General features: G+C 51.7%; 3 protein-coding genes across 4 annotated transcripts in view; 2 read left to right on the plus strand and 1 right to left on the minus strand.

The window, feature by feature from the left end:
- Positions 1-1277, plus strand: part of LOC128720585 (tRNA (cytosine(34)-C(5))-methyltransferase) — a 2362-nt gene extending 1085 nt beyond the window's left edge. For both annotated transcript variants that reach the window (XM_053814259.1, XM_053814260.1), the window contains exons 2-5: positions 1-442; positions 516-860; positions 929-1078; positions 1143-1277. The exon at positions 1-442 is cut by the window's left edge. In XM_053814259.1, the coding sequence (XP_053670234.1) occupies positions 1-442; positions 516-860; positions 929-1078; positions 1143-1261 (1056 nt within the window). In that variant the 3' untranslated portion in view covers positions 1262-1277. The remainder of the gene's footprint in view (positions 443-515; positions 861-928; positions 1079-1142) is intronic.
- Positions 1278-4851: 3574 nt separating this feature from the next.
- LOC128731388 (eukaryotic translation initiation factor 4 gamma 1-like) lies at positions 4852-12562 on the plus strand. The gene is made up of 3 exons (XM_053824508.1): positions 4852-5271; positions 5363-10227; positions 10288-12562. Exons 1-3 carry the CDS (start codon positions 4852-4854, stop codon positions 11912-11914), a joined length of 6912 nt encoding a protein of 2303 aa, XP_053680483.1. The 3' UTR covers positions 11915-12562.
- Positions 12563-13856: 1294 nt separating this feature from the next.
- Positions 13857-16545, minus strand: LOC128731530 (serine/threonine-protein phosphatase 4 regulatory subunit 2). Its single transcript, XM_053824655.1, has 3 exons — positions 16344-16545; positions 16078-16266; positions 13857-15467 (listed from the first exon to the last, which is right to left on the minus strand). Exons 2-3 carry the CDS (start codon positions 16220-16222, stop codon positions 14044-14046), a joined length of 1569 nt encoding a protein of 522 aa, XP_053680630.1. The 5' UTR covers positions 16223-16266; positions 16344-16545; the 3' UTR covers positions 13857-14043.
- Between the last annotated feature and the right edge of the window lie 41 nt (positions 16546-16586).

Genomic DNA, 16586 nt, shown 5'->3' on the forward strand with positions numbered 1-16586 from the left:
GATTCGCTTGAAATTATAGAATGTAGCTCCCTGCTGCCAACGCTGCAGTTCTCGAAGGGTATGACGTATTGGGAACCTGCCTCTAAAGATCTTGTATTTTACAAAACCTTTGACGATGTACCCGAATCCCAGCGCACAGTGTTGCGACCCGGTATGTTTCCACCGTCGAAGGACGATGCAATTAGCAAATTTCATCTTGACCGATGCTTGCGAATTCTTCCGCACCAACAAAATACGGGTGGGTTCTTCGTTGCTTTGCTCCAGAAGAAAAAAACGTTACCTTGGGAAGAAGATATCCAAGAAACGGAATCAACTGTGGTAGCAGACCCTCCTGCAAAGAAGGCGAAATACATGCGTGGGTTTAAGGAAGATCCGTTCGTATTTTTCGATGAAAAGGAGGAAGTTTTCGAGTCACTGAACAAGTTCTTTCATCTCAAAGAAGGTGAGTGCGAAGCTTTCTACTATACAATAATCGCTAAGGGAATCATTATTGTGTTATTTCTTTTTTTTTTTAGATTTTGAACCGAGAAACCTTCTGACACGTTGTAGGGTGGGCAAGAAGAAAAACGTATATTTCTGTTCAAGCATTGTGCGTGATATCGTTCAGCTAAACGAGAAACGCATTAAAATCATCAATCTCGGTGTTAAATCGTTCGTACGGTGCGCCACGCGTAACATCGAGTGTGACTTTCGGTTAGCCAGCGAAGGTCTGGCAAACGTATACCCATTCGTTGGCATCCAACGGCGTGTGTTGGTGCAAAAAGAAGATTTAATCAAACTGCTTTCTTGCACAGACCCCACCAAACCACCGGAAATAGGAGAACTGACTAGTGAAACGCAGAAAAACCTACTGACCGTTGGTAAGGCACTTGCAAATGTTTAACAGTACCATTGAACATTATTCACTTATTCGATTGGAATGTTTCAGCCTCTGGAAGCTGCGTTCTGGAATGCGTCGTGGACGATGTCAAACTTGTCTCGGTCGGGTGGAAGGGTGCCATGAGCCTGAGAGCTTACGTTGATCAGTATGATACGGTGCATCTGCTTCGGTTGCTCGGAGGGGATCTAACGAAATTTGGTAAGATCTAACAAACATTTTGAAGGTGAAGGAAAAGCTTATTGTTCTTTTTTTTTGTTTACAGAAAAAAATAAATTCCAAGAAAAGCGTAATGCCGCGGAAGCTGCAGATGATGTCGAACTGGATGAAAGCAATGTAGCCGATGAAGCCGAATCAAATCCTGCATCCGAATCCAACGATTAATATGCCTTACGGTGGTTAGCTAATTGTGCTTAAGCTAATTAGCACGAGTTAATATAGCTCACTAACATTAACGATTGCAAATAAACACATTTTCACTCTATTCATTGTTTGCCTTCCATGCGTGATCTATTCGTATTACAATTGCACGGTTCCAAAAAAGTTGACTCCAGTCTTCATAATTTAGAACGCGAAAGGGACCAAATGTTCCCTCGGTTCCTGCACCCACTACGATTTCTAATCTACCGGCGCCTGTATAGGAACCCATACTTTTACCGCACGGCGATTGATAACGGAACTGCATCATGCCGCATTAGAAACAGACTAGAGAAAAATAAGGAAGGAAAAAGATCTAGGGAGTGCCCGGCAATCAAGGTCCAGTGCTGGGATCGGTACAAAGCTTGGCACGGTAGTAATCAGTTGATCAGTTTACTAAAGCCCCCGCTACAGTCAAGGAAGTGAATTCTAACATAATAATTTCAATTTCTGGTAGTGCCGCCAAGCAAATTATTAGCAATGTTTTCACGTATTTTCACATACACTGCACCATGCCGACGTGTGACTGGTTTGAAGCATGATTTGGTCGCTCGCAGCACGATCGGCGCCGTTACAAACAGGCGCTACGTGAGCCACGAACGAAATATCGTACAATCGCCATTTGGCACGGTGGAAATTCCCGTAAAAAATGTGACCGAATACATCTTTGAAGGCTACGAAAAGTACGCTGATAAACCGGCGGTAGTAAGTATAGCACCCTGAGCTTCTTTTTGTTCCACGTAATTCGAAAATACTTGTTTGCATTATCACGAAATGGGTCGTTTGGTGACTAAGTGAAAAATAAGCTATCTGTGGACTGCCGAAAAGCCCCCCAACAACGTTTCTAGTAGGTCATTTTTGAAATTGATAAGCTTTGATAAGGCAGTTTTATTTTGATGCACGCTCAATCAACCGAGCGGCACGAAAGTTTGTACTTTGATCCAGATCATAATCATGTAATTGTATGCGACTGTGAATTATGCCTACAGCCGTTCGATGCGACGGAATGCTACTGTTTACGACGAGAATTACAAAATCAGCGTTCGTCCTCAAAAACATTAGATGTTTGCATGATCACGTGTTTTTGAAATATGTGTGCCGCTCTTTTTCATAACGTTGACGGGCGATCGCACAGTCTTCTGGATTTTTAATTTTCTTTCTGCCTGTGCTTATCCCCTTCAAAGACTTGCGGGGCTACGAAGCGATCCTACAACTATGGAATGACTTACGAGATGGTGAAACGAATGGCGTGTGGATTGCTATCACAGAAAGGATGTGCCATGCGGAAGAACGACGTCCTCGGTTTGCTGCTACCGAACATTCCTGAATTCGTGGCTGCGTTGCACGGTGGACTGTTGGCGGGTTTATCCGTTACATTTGCAAACCCTTTATACACGGCGGGTTCGTAAAGATGTTTTCCAGTCTTACCCCATTCGTGCTTCATACCAATTTATATTTTCCACTTCTTCGCCACGTGTCCGGTTTCAACAGAGGAAGTGTGCCGTCAGTTTGAAAACGCGGGTGTAACGGCTATTGTCACGTTGCCGATGTTGCTACCCGTTGCGGAAATGTTCAAACACCGAGTGAAGCAGTACAAAGGCACCATTTGCGTCGGTGGAAAGCACGATCTTGACAAGAACATCTACGGATTCGAGGTGGGGTTCGTTATCGAGCAAAATTATTGATAGCCAAGTTAAGACAATTATCTATTCGTTAGCAATTTTTGAAAGAAAATCACAGCAGCGAGCTTCCGGAGATCGACTGCCACAAAACAGCTATCCTACCTTACTCGTCCGGAACTACGGGGCTTCCTAAGGGTGTGGAACTCTCTCACTATAATCTAGTAGCCAACCTAGCACAAGGGTCCCACCCTGCAATCTCTAAATATTATCAACCTGAGTACAGTAAGTGTCATAGATGGCACGTGATTTTTAACTTTTCCAAGCAACATTTCTGGTTTCCCGCGCCAACATATTTTTACTTGTTACAGTCGATCGCAAGGAGACAATATTGACCATCCCACCATATTTCCACATCTACGGATTGAATGCCATTCTCCATTCGGTGCTTAAATCCAAGAACCACATAGTATCAATTCCAAGGTATTTATGTAAAGATTTTTATTTAATTTATTTTCATACATTTTAAACACGTGATATTCGTACAACGATTCGCGGTAATGCATTTTCATATTATTAGGCGATGTATAATTTTCATATCAATTATTCTATATTTATGATTTTAAATTTTCATTTATTCTGTCAAATATTTTGTCAAGTTATTGAATTTCGTGATTTTAAGAATTTTAAGCGTGCGTTTGCAATATGCAGCTTGACGATCTGCAATGTTATCCGTCAAATCGTGTAGACACTCGCACGTGCGAGTATAAACAATTTTTGTCTCACTGAAAGGATCGCCAGCGCCTACTGGAGGTTAGTTGAAGGTCGTTCAATTTTAAAGCTGATCCTATGAGCGACCGTTACGAGTGTAACTTTTCACTCAAAAATACAGCTCCTTAAATCAGCCTGTTTATCCAAAGCACATTGTTACCCATCGTTGCAATTTATGGTGCGAGAAAAAGTACTTGCAAGCTCTCGAATTCAGCACGGAAACCAGCAACACTCAGTACAAGCCGTGCAACCAGCCGGTGCAGTGTTGCCAGCGGGCCACAGTCAAACGGTCAGCATTTTTTACGTAATCAAATCGATTTCGATGAACGTCACTAGCTGTCAAAACCGTTCCACGGCCTAATTTTTTTGCTGAACGGGATGAATTTGTGGTAAAAATAATTGCCTAACACGGAAACGCTACTGGAAAACGTACCAGAACGCGAATAATCCACGCGAAACAGAAGCAAGTCTGCGCGGATTGCCCCGGTGTGTTTCAGCGCCGTCGCCAAACGTCGACGAGTCGGCGACGAAAAAGCCCCCGTAGGCAGAGGCAGCTAGCTGGCAGTAGTAGCAGCAGGTGCCTGGTTGGTTCATCACTCAGATAACCTATATTTGCTTCTATTTTCTCCTTCCGCGACGGCGACGACTTGCACTTTTACGGTGCGGTGTCTCGGTCCGGTCTCGCAATTGATGATTCGATGGGATGTGCACGGCTCCAGTTAGGCTAGGTAAGCGTAGCGATGCGAATCGCCCTTTTTTTGTTTGTTATTTGTGCTCTGCCCGATGTGCGTGCGTGTGCGATTTCGGTGCGGTTGGTAACGTGTCGCCGCCGATCGGTACTAAGCCGGGAGGAAAAATCCATCAAGTTGGTCGCCCGTTTCCCCGCGCCCTCGGAACATTTTTTTCTTCCTTAAGGAAGAAAAACGTGCAAAACGGTGCCGGCGGCAGCGGTAGCTAAGGGGAGCGACTATACAGTGCCAACTAGTTCTGACCCGCCGTTTCCCTCGTCGACTCCCACCGTGGGGAACCCCTCCTCCCGGTACTTCCTCTCCTGCTCCTCGTCCTCACGGGTGGATGTGTCAATTACTATTTGCAGTGTTTCAATGAAACTTCCGCGTGACAAGCAAAGAAGTATGCTCTGTCTGGTGTGACGTCCGGAAAATCAAAATGCAAAGTGGTGGAGGGCCGTTGCCACCCGGTGCGGTCATACGTAGCATGGCATCGGGGACCCCCACGTCCCAGCAGCAGCAGCAACAGCAGCAGCAGCAGCAACAGCAGGCGGACATGAAGCTGTCGTCGCAGCAAGCCGCGATGATGAATCAGCAGCAGAATGCGCTCTACACGCCGCAACCCGTTTTCCGGGGTGCGGGCGGGGGCAATTCGGCGCGACCCCGGGGTGCAATGCAGATAGCGCCCTACCAGCAGATGCCGATGACGATAAACTATATGCAGCCGCTGCAGCGACTAGCCGGCCCGTGGAGTAACATGCCAATGATGTACCCACCGTACATTTACTCGGTCTTGCCGAACCAGCACCAACCGACCGGAGGTCGCCGGCAACCGGGAGGAGACAACAATATAGTCAATGTAAGTGGTAGCGGAGGTTGTGAAAGCCCCTTTGGGTCTGCCCCAAGCCGATGACGATCGATAACGGTTGTGTTGTGATTCTCCCCGACAGATCTCTCAAGTGCCGCTGCCCCAGCATCCGCACTCTAATCAGCAACCGGCACCGATGCAGGTAACGCACGAGATGATGCAACACATGCATCCACCGCAAGCCCCGCAGCAGGTTTCCGCTGCCCACGTGGCGCCACTGGAACATCCGCAGGCCGCAGCAGCGACGCAAGTGGCCGTCGTATCCTCACAGCCGCACAGCTCGTACGCACCGATGTCGAACTTGATTGCTGCGCCTCCACCGCACCTGCAGCCGGGTGGTGGAGCCGGAGTGAACGTCGGGCTCGGTGGTGTTAGTGTCGGTGTCGGTGTTGGTCCTAGTGGGCCGAGCGAACAGGTCAAACAACCGGCCAAGCGTGAAAGGCGCAAGCACGCCCTCTGCATCATTGATCCTAACACGAAGGAGGATATTCTGGAGAATATGTTTAACGATTCGGCGTCGTCGTCGAGCGGTGGTGGCACCGGTGGTGGCTCTTCGGGGGCTCCAGCCTCGTCAGCTGGGTCGGTGTCTTCCGCCAGCACACCGGGACCAACCCCAGTGGCACAGTCTGTCACGCCGGCCCCCCAGATGGTAGACCCGACGGCGGACTACTCGGACTATCCACCGCCGCCGCCACAGCAGCAACAGCAGCAGCAGCAGCAACCGCCACAACCGGGACAAGAAATGGGAGTTCCTCCGTCGATGGTTGGTCCGATGCCGCCACCACAGCACCTGCATCACCAACCGCCACCACAGATGCTGCTGACCGGACACGATCTGAGCCGTGTTCCGAACCATCAGCAACAGATCCCGCCACCACAACAGGCGCCACCACCGGGACCGACCCATGCGCACGAGATGTACGTCACCCCGGGACTGAAGATGATGAACCACTCTCATCCTCCTCCCCATTTGCCGCCGCACCTCGCGGCTGACATGACGACCGTGTCGGGCACACCGGTCGTGTCCGCTATGTCCGATGGACCGTCGGTTGAGATACCGAACTCGTACACGAAAAAGAAGAAACCGATTCCCGATGGAGCGATGCATCACTCGCAGCAGCAGCAGCAGCAGCAGCATATACACGTGAAGCAGCAACAGCAACAGCAGCAGCAACACCACCATTATCATCATTCGCAACAACAGCAGCAGCATCAACAGCACCCACAACATCCTTCGCATGCACCGCATCAGCAGATGCACCAGCAGCACCAACAGCAACAGCAGCAGCAGCACCACCATCATCAGCAACAGCAACAACAACACCATCACCAGCAGCAACATCAGCAGCAGCAGCATCAACGACACCACCAACAGCAACATCAGCAACACCAGCATCAGCAGCAACATTCATACGCTATGCAACAATCGCAAGCCGTAGCAGCAGCCCAAGCGGTAGCCCAAGCACAAGCCCAAGCTCAGGTTCAAGCTCAAGCTCAGGTCCAAGCTCAGGCTCAAGCTCAAGCTCAGGCTCAAGTGGCGGCTGCAGCTGCTGCTGCCGCTGCAAATGCTTCTGCCGTTCCCCCCAATCTCGCTTCGGTGATCGTTGACGGTGATATGATGCCACCAGCTGGACTTCCACCACCACCGCATGGTTCGACCATCATCGTGCAGCAGCAGCAACAACAACAACAGCAGCAGCAGCAGCAGCAACAGCAGCACCATCATCATCTTCAGAATCATATAGTCGCCGGTAACTACATGACAGAGCCACCCCCAACGGTAGTGGCCGTAGTGCCGAACGACCGGAGATACCGCACGATTTCGGAAAAATCGGTAACCGAATCGACGCTTTCCACTGATGCTGAACCGTTCGTGTATACCGGTGGCAGTACCATCACCACCTCGGCTGGTGCTTTGCATCAACCACCACCCGCTGTTCCTTCTATCACGACCGCCGTACTGGCGAATAGTAATACCAGCAACGCCTCGGAACCGATGGAAAGAGGAGAGATTGACTGTTTACCATCCATCACGCCAGAGCGGCAGGGAAGCATGGGAGCAAGAGTGGCGGGCACCGCGGAACATGATGATGGGCAGAACGCGAACGTGCCTCAGGAGCAGCAGCAGCTGCTGCTGACAAACGATAGCAGTAGCATCGATAATACCTCCGACCATCAAGCGGACGTAGCTGTTGAAGAACTGGCGGAATGCGTAGCGAATCTAAATATTGTTGAAGTAAACACGACGATGGCACCACCGCTGCAGGAAGCGGAAGGTGGCGCGTCTCAAAAGCAGACGGCGGGTCATATGAGTAAAGATGGGCCAGCCTATGTCGCTGGGTCCGGGGTCGGTGGTGCGCCTGATGAGACGGATCGGGCGGCCGAAACGATTACGACTACTGCCACTAGTACGTTTACGGAACCGACGGTAAAGGCGGCTTCCTCCGCCGCTGTACAGCAGGCGAACTTTTTAAATAAGGAGTCTAGCGCTAAGAATCAAGTAGATAAAGATAATATTAATAATAATAATGTGGGTTACACCGGAAACTTAACCTCGATCGACGGCGGCGACGGTAAGGGTGTGGCTCCGTCCGCCGATAGCGTGAATGTAACCAGCGAGTTGCCGAAGGCAACTGCTGAAACCCGCGAAAAGCAGCGCCAGAAGGAGCAGCCCCAAGGCGAGACTGATCAAATCGTCCCTAGCGAAAGGAAGAACTCCTCGACCACCAGCAACGGTGCTGCGGTAGCGGCCACAACCAACGCTGCCAGTAGTAGTTTGGATGATAATCGTAACCTAGTTACCGTGGTTGCCCCAGCGCTATCCGATGACGCCGCCACGAAGCTCGCCACCGCTGGCAGCTTAGACGAAGAGACCAAGTCCCAGGCGGTGGCAACGGTGGCGGGTGATGCGAAAGCCAAACATCCGCCAGCCGTGAGTATCGACAGCAGTAGTGGCCCAGTAGCACCGCCGCCGGTCGTGAAGAAGAGCAAATCGATCACGCTGATGTACGATCACGACCAGTGGAGCCCGGAAAACCCAACGGGCAAGAAGAAGTATTCGCGCGACCAGCTGCTGTTGCTGAAGAATGCGGCACCGGCCTTCGAAAAGCCGGCCACTCTGCCGGAAAGTCTCGAGAACCTGCTATCGCGCAAGAACTCCTTTTCGGGTGGTGGCGGCGGCGGCGTTGGCGGGGGTAACGCGTACAACAGCAATCAGAAGAATAACGAGTTCTCTTTGATGCCGAACTTCGTGAAGAGCGGTGGCGGTGGCGGCGGTGGTGGTGGCATGGGCGGCCAGCACAACACCGTGCGGCAACCGTACGCGGTGAAGCGATCGTCACAGCAAGGAAGCTTAGGCGGCGGGGGCGGCAGTCAGTCGGGGCTGCAGGCCAACAGGCAATCGCAGCAGGGCATGAGCAAAACCGGTTCGAAACTCATCAAACTAAACCTGCAGCTGGACGCGGAGGTAAAGCTAAGCGAAAGCGCCAACGCGTGGCGTCCCAGCATGATGCTGGATAAGGACAAGATCGATCAGACTGAGCGCGAAACGCAGGACCTCCTGCGGAACGTTCGTAGCATTCTGAACAAGCTGACGCCGGAGAACTTCGACAAGCTCGTGGACCAACTGAAGAGCTTCTCGATCAAAACGTCGGAGCAGTTTGATGGCTGCATCCGGCTCGTGTTCGAAAAGGCCATCTCGGAGCCAAACTACGCGAAGGAGTACGCGCGCATGTGCCGGGAGGTAAGCTCGATCGCGGTGTCGGAGCAAAAGAGCAACTTTGGCATGTGCGTGCTCGACCAGTGCCAGCGCGAGTTTATAAAACAGCGCAACAACCAGGCCCAGGCACTGCGCGAGCGCAAGGCGCAGCTGGAGGAGAGCACAAACCTGAGCAAGGAAGAGTTCGAGGAGCTGAAGCTGCAGCTGGAGGAAGAGGAGTTGAAGGTGCGCCGGCGGGCGACCGGTACGGTGCGTTTCATCGGCGAGCTGTACAAAGACGGCCGGCTGGAGCAGTCGGAGATGAACTACTGCTTCGAGAATCTGCTGCCCAAAGAGAAGGACGAGAACTGCAACGAGGAGACGCTCGAGTGTCTGTGCAAGCTGCTGACGACGGTTGGCGCTAAGATGGAGAAACCGAAGGAAGGCAACCCGGACGGGCTGAAGCGGTGCTTCAACACGCTGAGTGAGATCATGCGCAAGCGCGACAAGTACAAGATCAGCAGCCGGATTCGGTTCATGATTCAGGACGTGATCGACCTGCGCAACAACAACTGGATCCCGCGCCAGCAAGAGCTGAACCCCAAGACGATCTCGCAGATTGCGCGCGATGCCGAGAACGAGCAGAACCGCATCAACATGCTGAACTACCGCGGCGGCGGTAAGGACAGCGGCGTGAGAGGTGGTGGTGGAGGCGGCGGCGGCGGAGGATACGGCGGAGGCAGCGGTGACATGGGCCGGTTCGGTGGCTCACGGGGTGGTGCATTCGGTGGCGGCGGCAGCTCGGGTGGTGGCGGCGGTGGGGGTTTGTTTAGTAAAATTTCGTCTAGCAACAGTAGTGGTGGGTTAGGATCGGGCTACAACCAGGGTAGTTTGGGCCGTGGAAGCACCGGTAACAGCTCCGGCAAGGGTGGCCACATGCAGAAGGACGACGATGGCTTCCAGACGATCCAGAACACGCGCGGCAACAACCGACCGATCATGGTGGATGCCAAGAAGCTGGTATTCACGCAAACCTTCGACACGACACAGCTTGGCCGGGCGGCAAACTATCAGGTGGACAAGTGGAAGAACAACACTTTCGCTTTGCTGGGCAACGAGGACAACACCTCGGCGTCCTCGTACTCCAACAGTGACCGAGATCGCGAGCGTGATCACGAGCGTGATCGCGACCGGGAATCGGACCGTGATCGCAACCGTGATCGCGATCGTGATCACAGCGGTAATCACAAGGGTTACGGTAACAGTGGCGGCGGTGGCAGCGGCAACAGCAGTGGAGGTAGCGGCTCATCCGCCAACAAGGACTCGTACCACAAGTCAGCGATGGAGCGTGATCGTTACGCGCGGTATGGCAGTAGCAGCAGTCAAAATGACGATCGCTACTCGCGATCCTCCCGGGAGTCGTCCACTTCCGGTGGCATTCGGTCGATAGAGCTGGTCGACAAGAGCATGGGCAAGATGGCGCCACCGATGCAGGGCGGCAAGGGTTCGGGTGGACCACCGTCACAGCAGCAGCAGCCACCATCGAGGATGAATCGAATGGGAGCTGCTGGGTCTTCCTCTTCCGCTTCGTCGGGAATGTACCATTCGCAGGGTCAGGTTCCACTGCCGGCATCGTCCGCTTCGGCACCGTCGATGCCGTCCGGTGTCGGGATTGATTCTGGCCGGCGCAACACCGGCGGGTTCGCCAAAATCGACGACGAGATGCAGACCAAGCTGGAGGAGTTCGCGGAGATGATTGTCCATTCGCACAACCAAGCCGGATTGACGCAGCACCTGCAGAAGAACAGCATCCCGCCCGAGTACTACTACGGCATCGCGAAAACGCTGTTCGAGAAGAACATCGAGAAGGTCGCAAAGATCCGCAAGAAGGCGTCGGAAGTCATCGTCGAGATGTTGCAGCGCAAGATGATCACGCGCGCCGACTTCCAGTACGCGCTGAAGGATGTGCTGAAGGGCGGCGAGGTGCTGGATGATCTGCTGTACGACGTGCCGATGCTGTGGGACTACGTGGCCGATTTCTTCGTACCAGCGTTGTACGAGCGTTTGATCACGCTGCAGGACGTGCGGCAGTTCATGAACGGTGCGTTCGAGCTGGACAGCAAGTACTGCTGGTTAATGCTAGCGGGTATCCTGAAGGGCTACGAAGCGGCCCACAGTAAGGAGGCCACCTGGGTGCAGTGGCGTGAAGCCAAACTGCTGTTCACTGACTTCTACAAACCTTCCGACGCGGATGCGATGGCCACCATCGAGAAGCTCGCCAAAACTGCCGGGCTCGGTTACCTGATCGAGTTCGATCGCAGTCGCCCGCCACCGCTAAAGGACATGAAGATGGTGGCGGCTCGCCTGCGGGAGTTTATGGAGTGCAACACGGCCAACGCGGAGATCTTCGGGTTTATCGACGAGTGGGTGCGTGAACAGGTGAACACACCTGAGTTCATCCGCACGCTTACGCGAACCGTAATCGAGCACTGCATCGATCAGCACAAGAAACTGGTCGAGGAGAAGTTCGAGAATTGGTTCTCGCTGATGCAGCGGTACTTCAACGCCAACACCAGCTATGGCGAGGAGCAACAGAACGCGTTCAAGCCCGAGGTGGAGGCGCTGTATGCGATCCAGCGGCTGATGGTGGACCTCGAGCATCCGTCGAACCTGCTGAACGCGATCTTTGAGAAGCTGTACGAGGAAAATGTGATAATGGAAGGCTTTATGATGTGGAAGGACGACGAACATCCGCGCGATGCGAACGACGCGAACGGCAAGGGTGTCTGTGTGAAGGCGACGGAGCGGTTCTTCATCATGCTCTCGGAGTCGATTAGCGATAATGATCATTCTAATGAAAGCGACAATGAACAGTGCGGCGGTGGCAAGGGAGAGGGAATGATGGAAACGCGCGGAAAGCGCAGCTCTGCTGAGTAGTAGCAACAACAACAACAACAAAAAACACACCGGAACCGGATGCGAAACCGGAACCGGAGGTAACAACAAAAGTGTAAGCTGTAAAAGTAGTAGATATCTTCTTGGGGCGCCTTGTGTGTATGTGCGTGTGTATGTGTGGGTTGTAGTGCGATCGCATGCACGTGGGAAAGCAATTGCACGTGCGCAGATGGGAAAGTGTTGATTGGGGAACGGTGGGGGTTAGGTGCGTGCGCGGGAGGGAAATCTGGCTGCTGCAAAAAATACTCTCGCCCGCCACCACCTGGCCACTGGCGTTCCCCTGCTGATACAGACCAACCGACCGATATGATGCTGCTGATGGTGCGAAACTAAATTGTTGAATGCTGCTGACAACAATTACCTACTATTAAGGATACACACTCTCTCCTACTCTCGCCCGGCGATGCCCAAATGCAGGCGCGTGCACATACCCACATGCACTCACACGACGATTAACAGCAAAAAAACAACAACAACCCTCAATTTGCATAAACACACAAGTAATGATTATAATGGTAAAATATAATTAATAAACATGGATACCGTTAAGATCAACATTTATTTACATGCATAAATATATACATACATAAATATATATTTATAAATAATTATCGAATAAAGTATCTGGTGAACCACACAAAAAAACGCCCTTATGCCTCTCTGCGCTGCGTTCACTACTCTCCAACACCGCTGCTGTTGGGGATGCCAAATTTTAGCATCCATTCGATCGCTATTGATCGAGTTAGGATCAACAGCAAACCCAGCTGCTTCATTCGCGGGAAAGCTAAGCTGATCGTACTGACACGATGGAGATCACTGTGACTCCACATTGTAGATAGGCTATAGTTAAAAGGGAGCATAGGAACGAACGATGTCGTAAATGTTTCACATCGTTCGCTCGTACCCGTAGTTGACGTAGGGTGCTTTTGTCCTTGCTGGATGGTTTCCCGAATGGTGTGGCTTTAGTCAAACAAAAAGCTTCACGGAGAGTAGCGGACAGTTAAGTTCTATAAAATTGATAAACACACGCAGTGCTGATATATATATACATATGGCTAGTTGGCTTTTAACAAAACTACCATCACGGCTTAGCAAAGACCGAACGGGAGGCAGCACGTGGTTTAGAGACAGCGTGCTAGCACGCTTCCTTCTTCGAATATCACGTTATGTGGCATGAGACTGAAGATTTAGTGAATTCGGATGCGAAATAATTCGGCCGCTTTTTATCATTCATACATGCTCATAAAAACAACGCCTTCCATTCCCGGTGGCGGTGTCGATGCTTCGCCACGTGCTTTCCATTACGGGCGTAATCAATGGTTTGCTCCGTGCCCACAGATTTATCCCCGAGGATTACATCCAGTGTTTGGCTGAATTTCGGCCGCAATTCCTGTTCGTGGTACCATCGCTGTTGCTATTCCTAGCTACGCATCCGAAAGTAACGCCGGAGCTTCTGTCCAGCGTTGAGTCCGTTTTGGTCGGAGCTGCACCGGCCTCGCTGCAATTGCAGGAAAAATTCCGCCAGAAGGTCGGACGCGACATTGATATCGCGCAAGGATACGGCATGACCGAGAGCTCTCCGGTTACGCTCTGCACACCCCACCGATACGACCAATCGAAGGTCGGTACGTGCGGTCAGCTTTATCCCAACACGGAAGCAAAGATCGTGTCGCTAACCGACGGCAGCAATCTCGGGCCGCATCAAACCGGCGAGCTATACTTGCGCGGGCCGCAGGTCATGAAGGGGTATCTCAATAACGAGGCCGCCACCAAGGAAACACTTGTCGAGAACGGCTTCTTGCGCACCGGCGATGTGGCGTACTACGACAAAGAGGGCTTCTTCTACATCGTGGACCGAACGAAGGAGTTGATTAAGGTCAAAGGAAACCAGGTGAGTAAGGGGGAGTGCTCCGTCGCCTATACTTCAGGTGGTGTTTCATTTTATTTGTCACATAAAAAAAGTTAATCAATTACGAATAGCATTAATACAATGATTGGCAGCCTCGTCGTCGAATTCCGACGCGTTCGGGAGCAGCAGCAAACCGAGGGCAAACTGTTCCTAAAACAGAAACACAGCTGCCGGAGCAAACTCTCACGTCGCATTGGCCGCTCTATTGGTCCATCATTTCTACGCTCGATTCGTCGATGTCCATCACATTATCGTCTGGTTTCGTATCTTCCTCGGCCATTTCCGTGGCACCCGCTTCGCCCGCCATATCTACTTCCTCCATTACGGATTCGGAAGGTACGGCCGCACTGGTAGCAGCAGTTGCCAGTTCCATCTCCTGCTCCACCGTCGATGCTGAGCTTGCCGTTCCAACCGGCACCTCTTTGCAGGTAGATTCCACCTCGGCCGCAGTTCTATCGGTATCCTGGGTCTGATCGGATGTGGCAGAGGCAGAGAGAGCAACTTGTCCCGTGGTCAAATCGGCTTTCACGTTCGCACTGAGTGGCGTTTCGGTGCCTTCTTGATCCGCCTGCTCGGGGGCGGATGTGGACGGTGCTGCACTTTCTTCAACCTTGGAATGATTCTGTCCATCGACGACTGGTGGGCTGCTGATTTCGGTTGCTTCCTGTTTCGTTTGCTCAACCGAAGGTTCGGCCGTTTTGTCTACGGGGGAAAGAGAACGAGTTGTCTCCACGGTGGCATCGGGGTCCTCAACGGCAGCCAGCTTGGATGTACTCGAATCAAGCGCCGCTTCCTGTACCTGCTGATTTTCCTTGCCTTCCGTCACAAGTGGCACCTGTTTCGCAGAAAGTCCACTGTCGAGCTCCTCCGACGATGCTACAATGTCAAATTTGCCCATTTTAGCTTGTGGTTCTCCATCGTCGCTTGCCGCTAGCTCTCCCTCGGAGGATTCCTTTTCTCTTTCGTCTTTGCCTGATGCATGTAGAGATTTGTTTTCATTTAATTCCTCGCCTTCTGCACCTTCCACCTTCGCCGTGTCCGTTACTGCACCATCGGTTGCTTTAGCTGTTTTATCCGAGCCTTCCGATGCCGCCGGGACCGGTTTTTCTTCTAGATCGGTATGTGCCGCTTCATCGCCACTCGCTTTACCATCCGCGGGGCTATCGTTGTCGGGCGTATTTACTCTGTCATCTTCCGTATCTTGTCGCTCGGTTGTGCTGTGACCAGGGGTGAGTTCCAACGATGTTTCCAGCAACGGCGTAGCCATATCTCCATCGGTCGCATTTTCATTCGTATCTATAACACCGTGGTTTGCTTCCACATGCAGCCCTCCTTTGGTGGGTTGGTTGTCACCGTCGTTGCTCAGGAAAGTTGCAACTACCCGTCCCCCATTGATCTCGGTGCTTTCGCCTACACGTTCCGACGAGCCGACGTCCGATAGGGAACTGTGCAGCGATCCGACCGGATCGCTCGAATCCGGAAGCAGTGCGTCCGCCTCCAGATGGAACTGCTCGTTATCCATCTCGATATCGACGTTGACCTCCAGGTCGCCGTTTACGATTGAGTCGAGTGAATCACCGTTTTCGCTATCGCTACGACGACGACCCGGCTCTTGCGTGCTGACAACTGAAAGGAAAAGAACCTGATTAATGGCGAAGATGCTAGTTTTCCACATTTCAAAACCTATTTCGTTCACTACCGATGTGATGTTTTTGTACAACAAATAAGCCTGCATTGGCGGCGAAATGTCTCATCGCTTCTTTTCAGGTTTCCCCAACGGAACTTGAAAACATCATCCTCGAATTGCCCGAAGTTGCTGACGTAGCAGTGGCCGGTGTGCCGGATGAAACGGCTGGTGAACTTCCACGCGCGTTCGTCGTAATCAAACCGGGCACAGTGTTAGACGAGAAGGAAGTACAGGACCACGTGAAGGAACGTGTCGTTAAGTACAAACATCTAGCCGGAGGAGTATTGTTCGTTAAAGAAATTCCACGTAATGCAGCCGGTAAAGTTATCCGACAGCAGCTCCACATGATTGCCGCCCAGTTCGAGGACTAATGTGGGCGTTATACTGTAACTAATTACGATATCGCGGTAACCAAAATAAAGTAGCTCTTATGTTGTACTGTTGATTAAAACCGCTCAGTTCATGGAATACTTAGGACTTACAGGTAAACGTTGAGAGACAATAAAACTGTATACAATCCCAGCCATCAAATGCGTTGCGTGTACTTACCTAAAATATTTTTTTCGACCGCCCGCATGAATTTATCAATTCGTGTGTACTGTTTGCGCGGTTCTGTAAGAAGCTCGCAGATCCGTTGCACCGTGAAAGGAGCCGAGTTGAAAGAATCCAATCGCTCCAACAGTGCCCGCTTCATTCTTTCGAAATTAAACGGATCCACATTGGGACATTGCGGGATATCTGCGCCGTTCAAAACGAACAAGAAATATGGATAATTAGCAATGATCATGCAAGGATCGATCCATTCTTCAACATACCAGCAATGCTAGGGGTGTTATGATGAAAATCGGTAATAACGTTGACTAGCTTCTCTCGGAACAGCGGCTTCACCAGCACCCACCGGTACAACGTATCACCCGTGCGAGCGACGAAGTTGAGATAGTCCTCCAGCTCCCGCGGAATGTCCTTCTGTTTGGATTTCGTGAAGCGCTCGAGCAGCAGCAATATTTCTTCCTGATTTTCCATCGTCATTGAGACAGTTTTGATTCGCTTTTTCCTCA

The sequence above is a fragment of the Anopheles nili genome, chromosome 2, assembly GCF_943737925.1.
Source record: "Anopheles nili chromosome 2, idAnoNiliSN_F5_01, whole genome shotgun sequence".
Lineage (NCBI taxonomy): Eukaryota > Metazoa > Arthropoda > Insecta > Diptera > Culicidae > Anopheles > Anopheles nili.

Excerpts from the sequence above, each read along its gene's own strand:
- LOC128731388 (XM_053824508.1), top strand. The coding sequence starts at position 4,852 with ATGCAAAGTGGTGGAGGGCCGTTGCCACCCGGTGCGGTCATACGTAGC. Across the intron at positions 5,272-5,362 it reads GAGACAACAATATAGTCAAT|ATCTCTCAAGTGCCGCTGCC; the intron begins GTAAGTGGTAGC and ends TCTCCCCGACAG. Across the intron at positions 10,228-10,287 it reads GATCACAGCGGTAATCACAA|CGCCAACAAGGACTCGTACC; the intron begins GGGTTACGGTAA and ends TAGCGGCTCATC.
- LOC128731530 (XM_053824655.1), bottom strand. The coding sequence starts at position 16,222 with ATGAAGCGGGCACTGTTGGAGCGATTGGATTCTTTCAACTCGGCTCCT. Across the intron at positions 15,468-16,077 it reads GGTCGAAAAAAATATTTTAG|TTGTCAGCACGCAAGAGCCG; the intron begins GTAAGTACACGC and ends TTTTCCTTTCAG.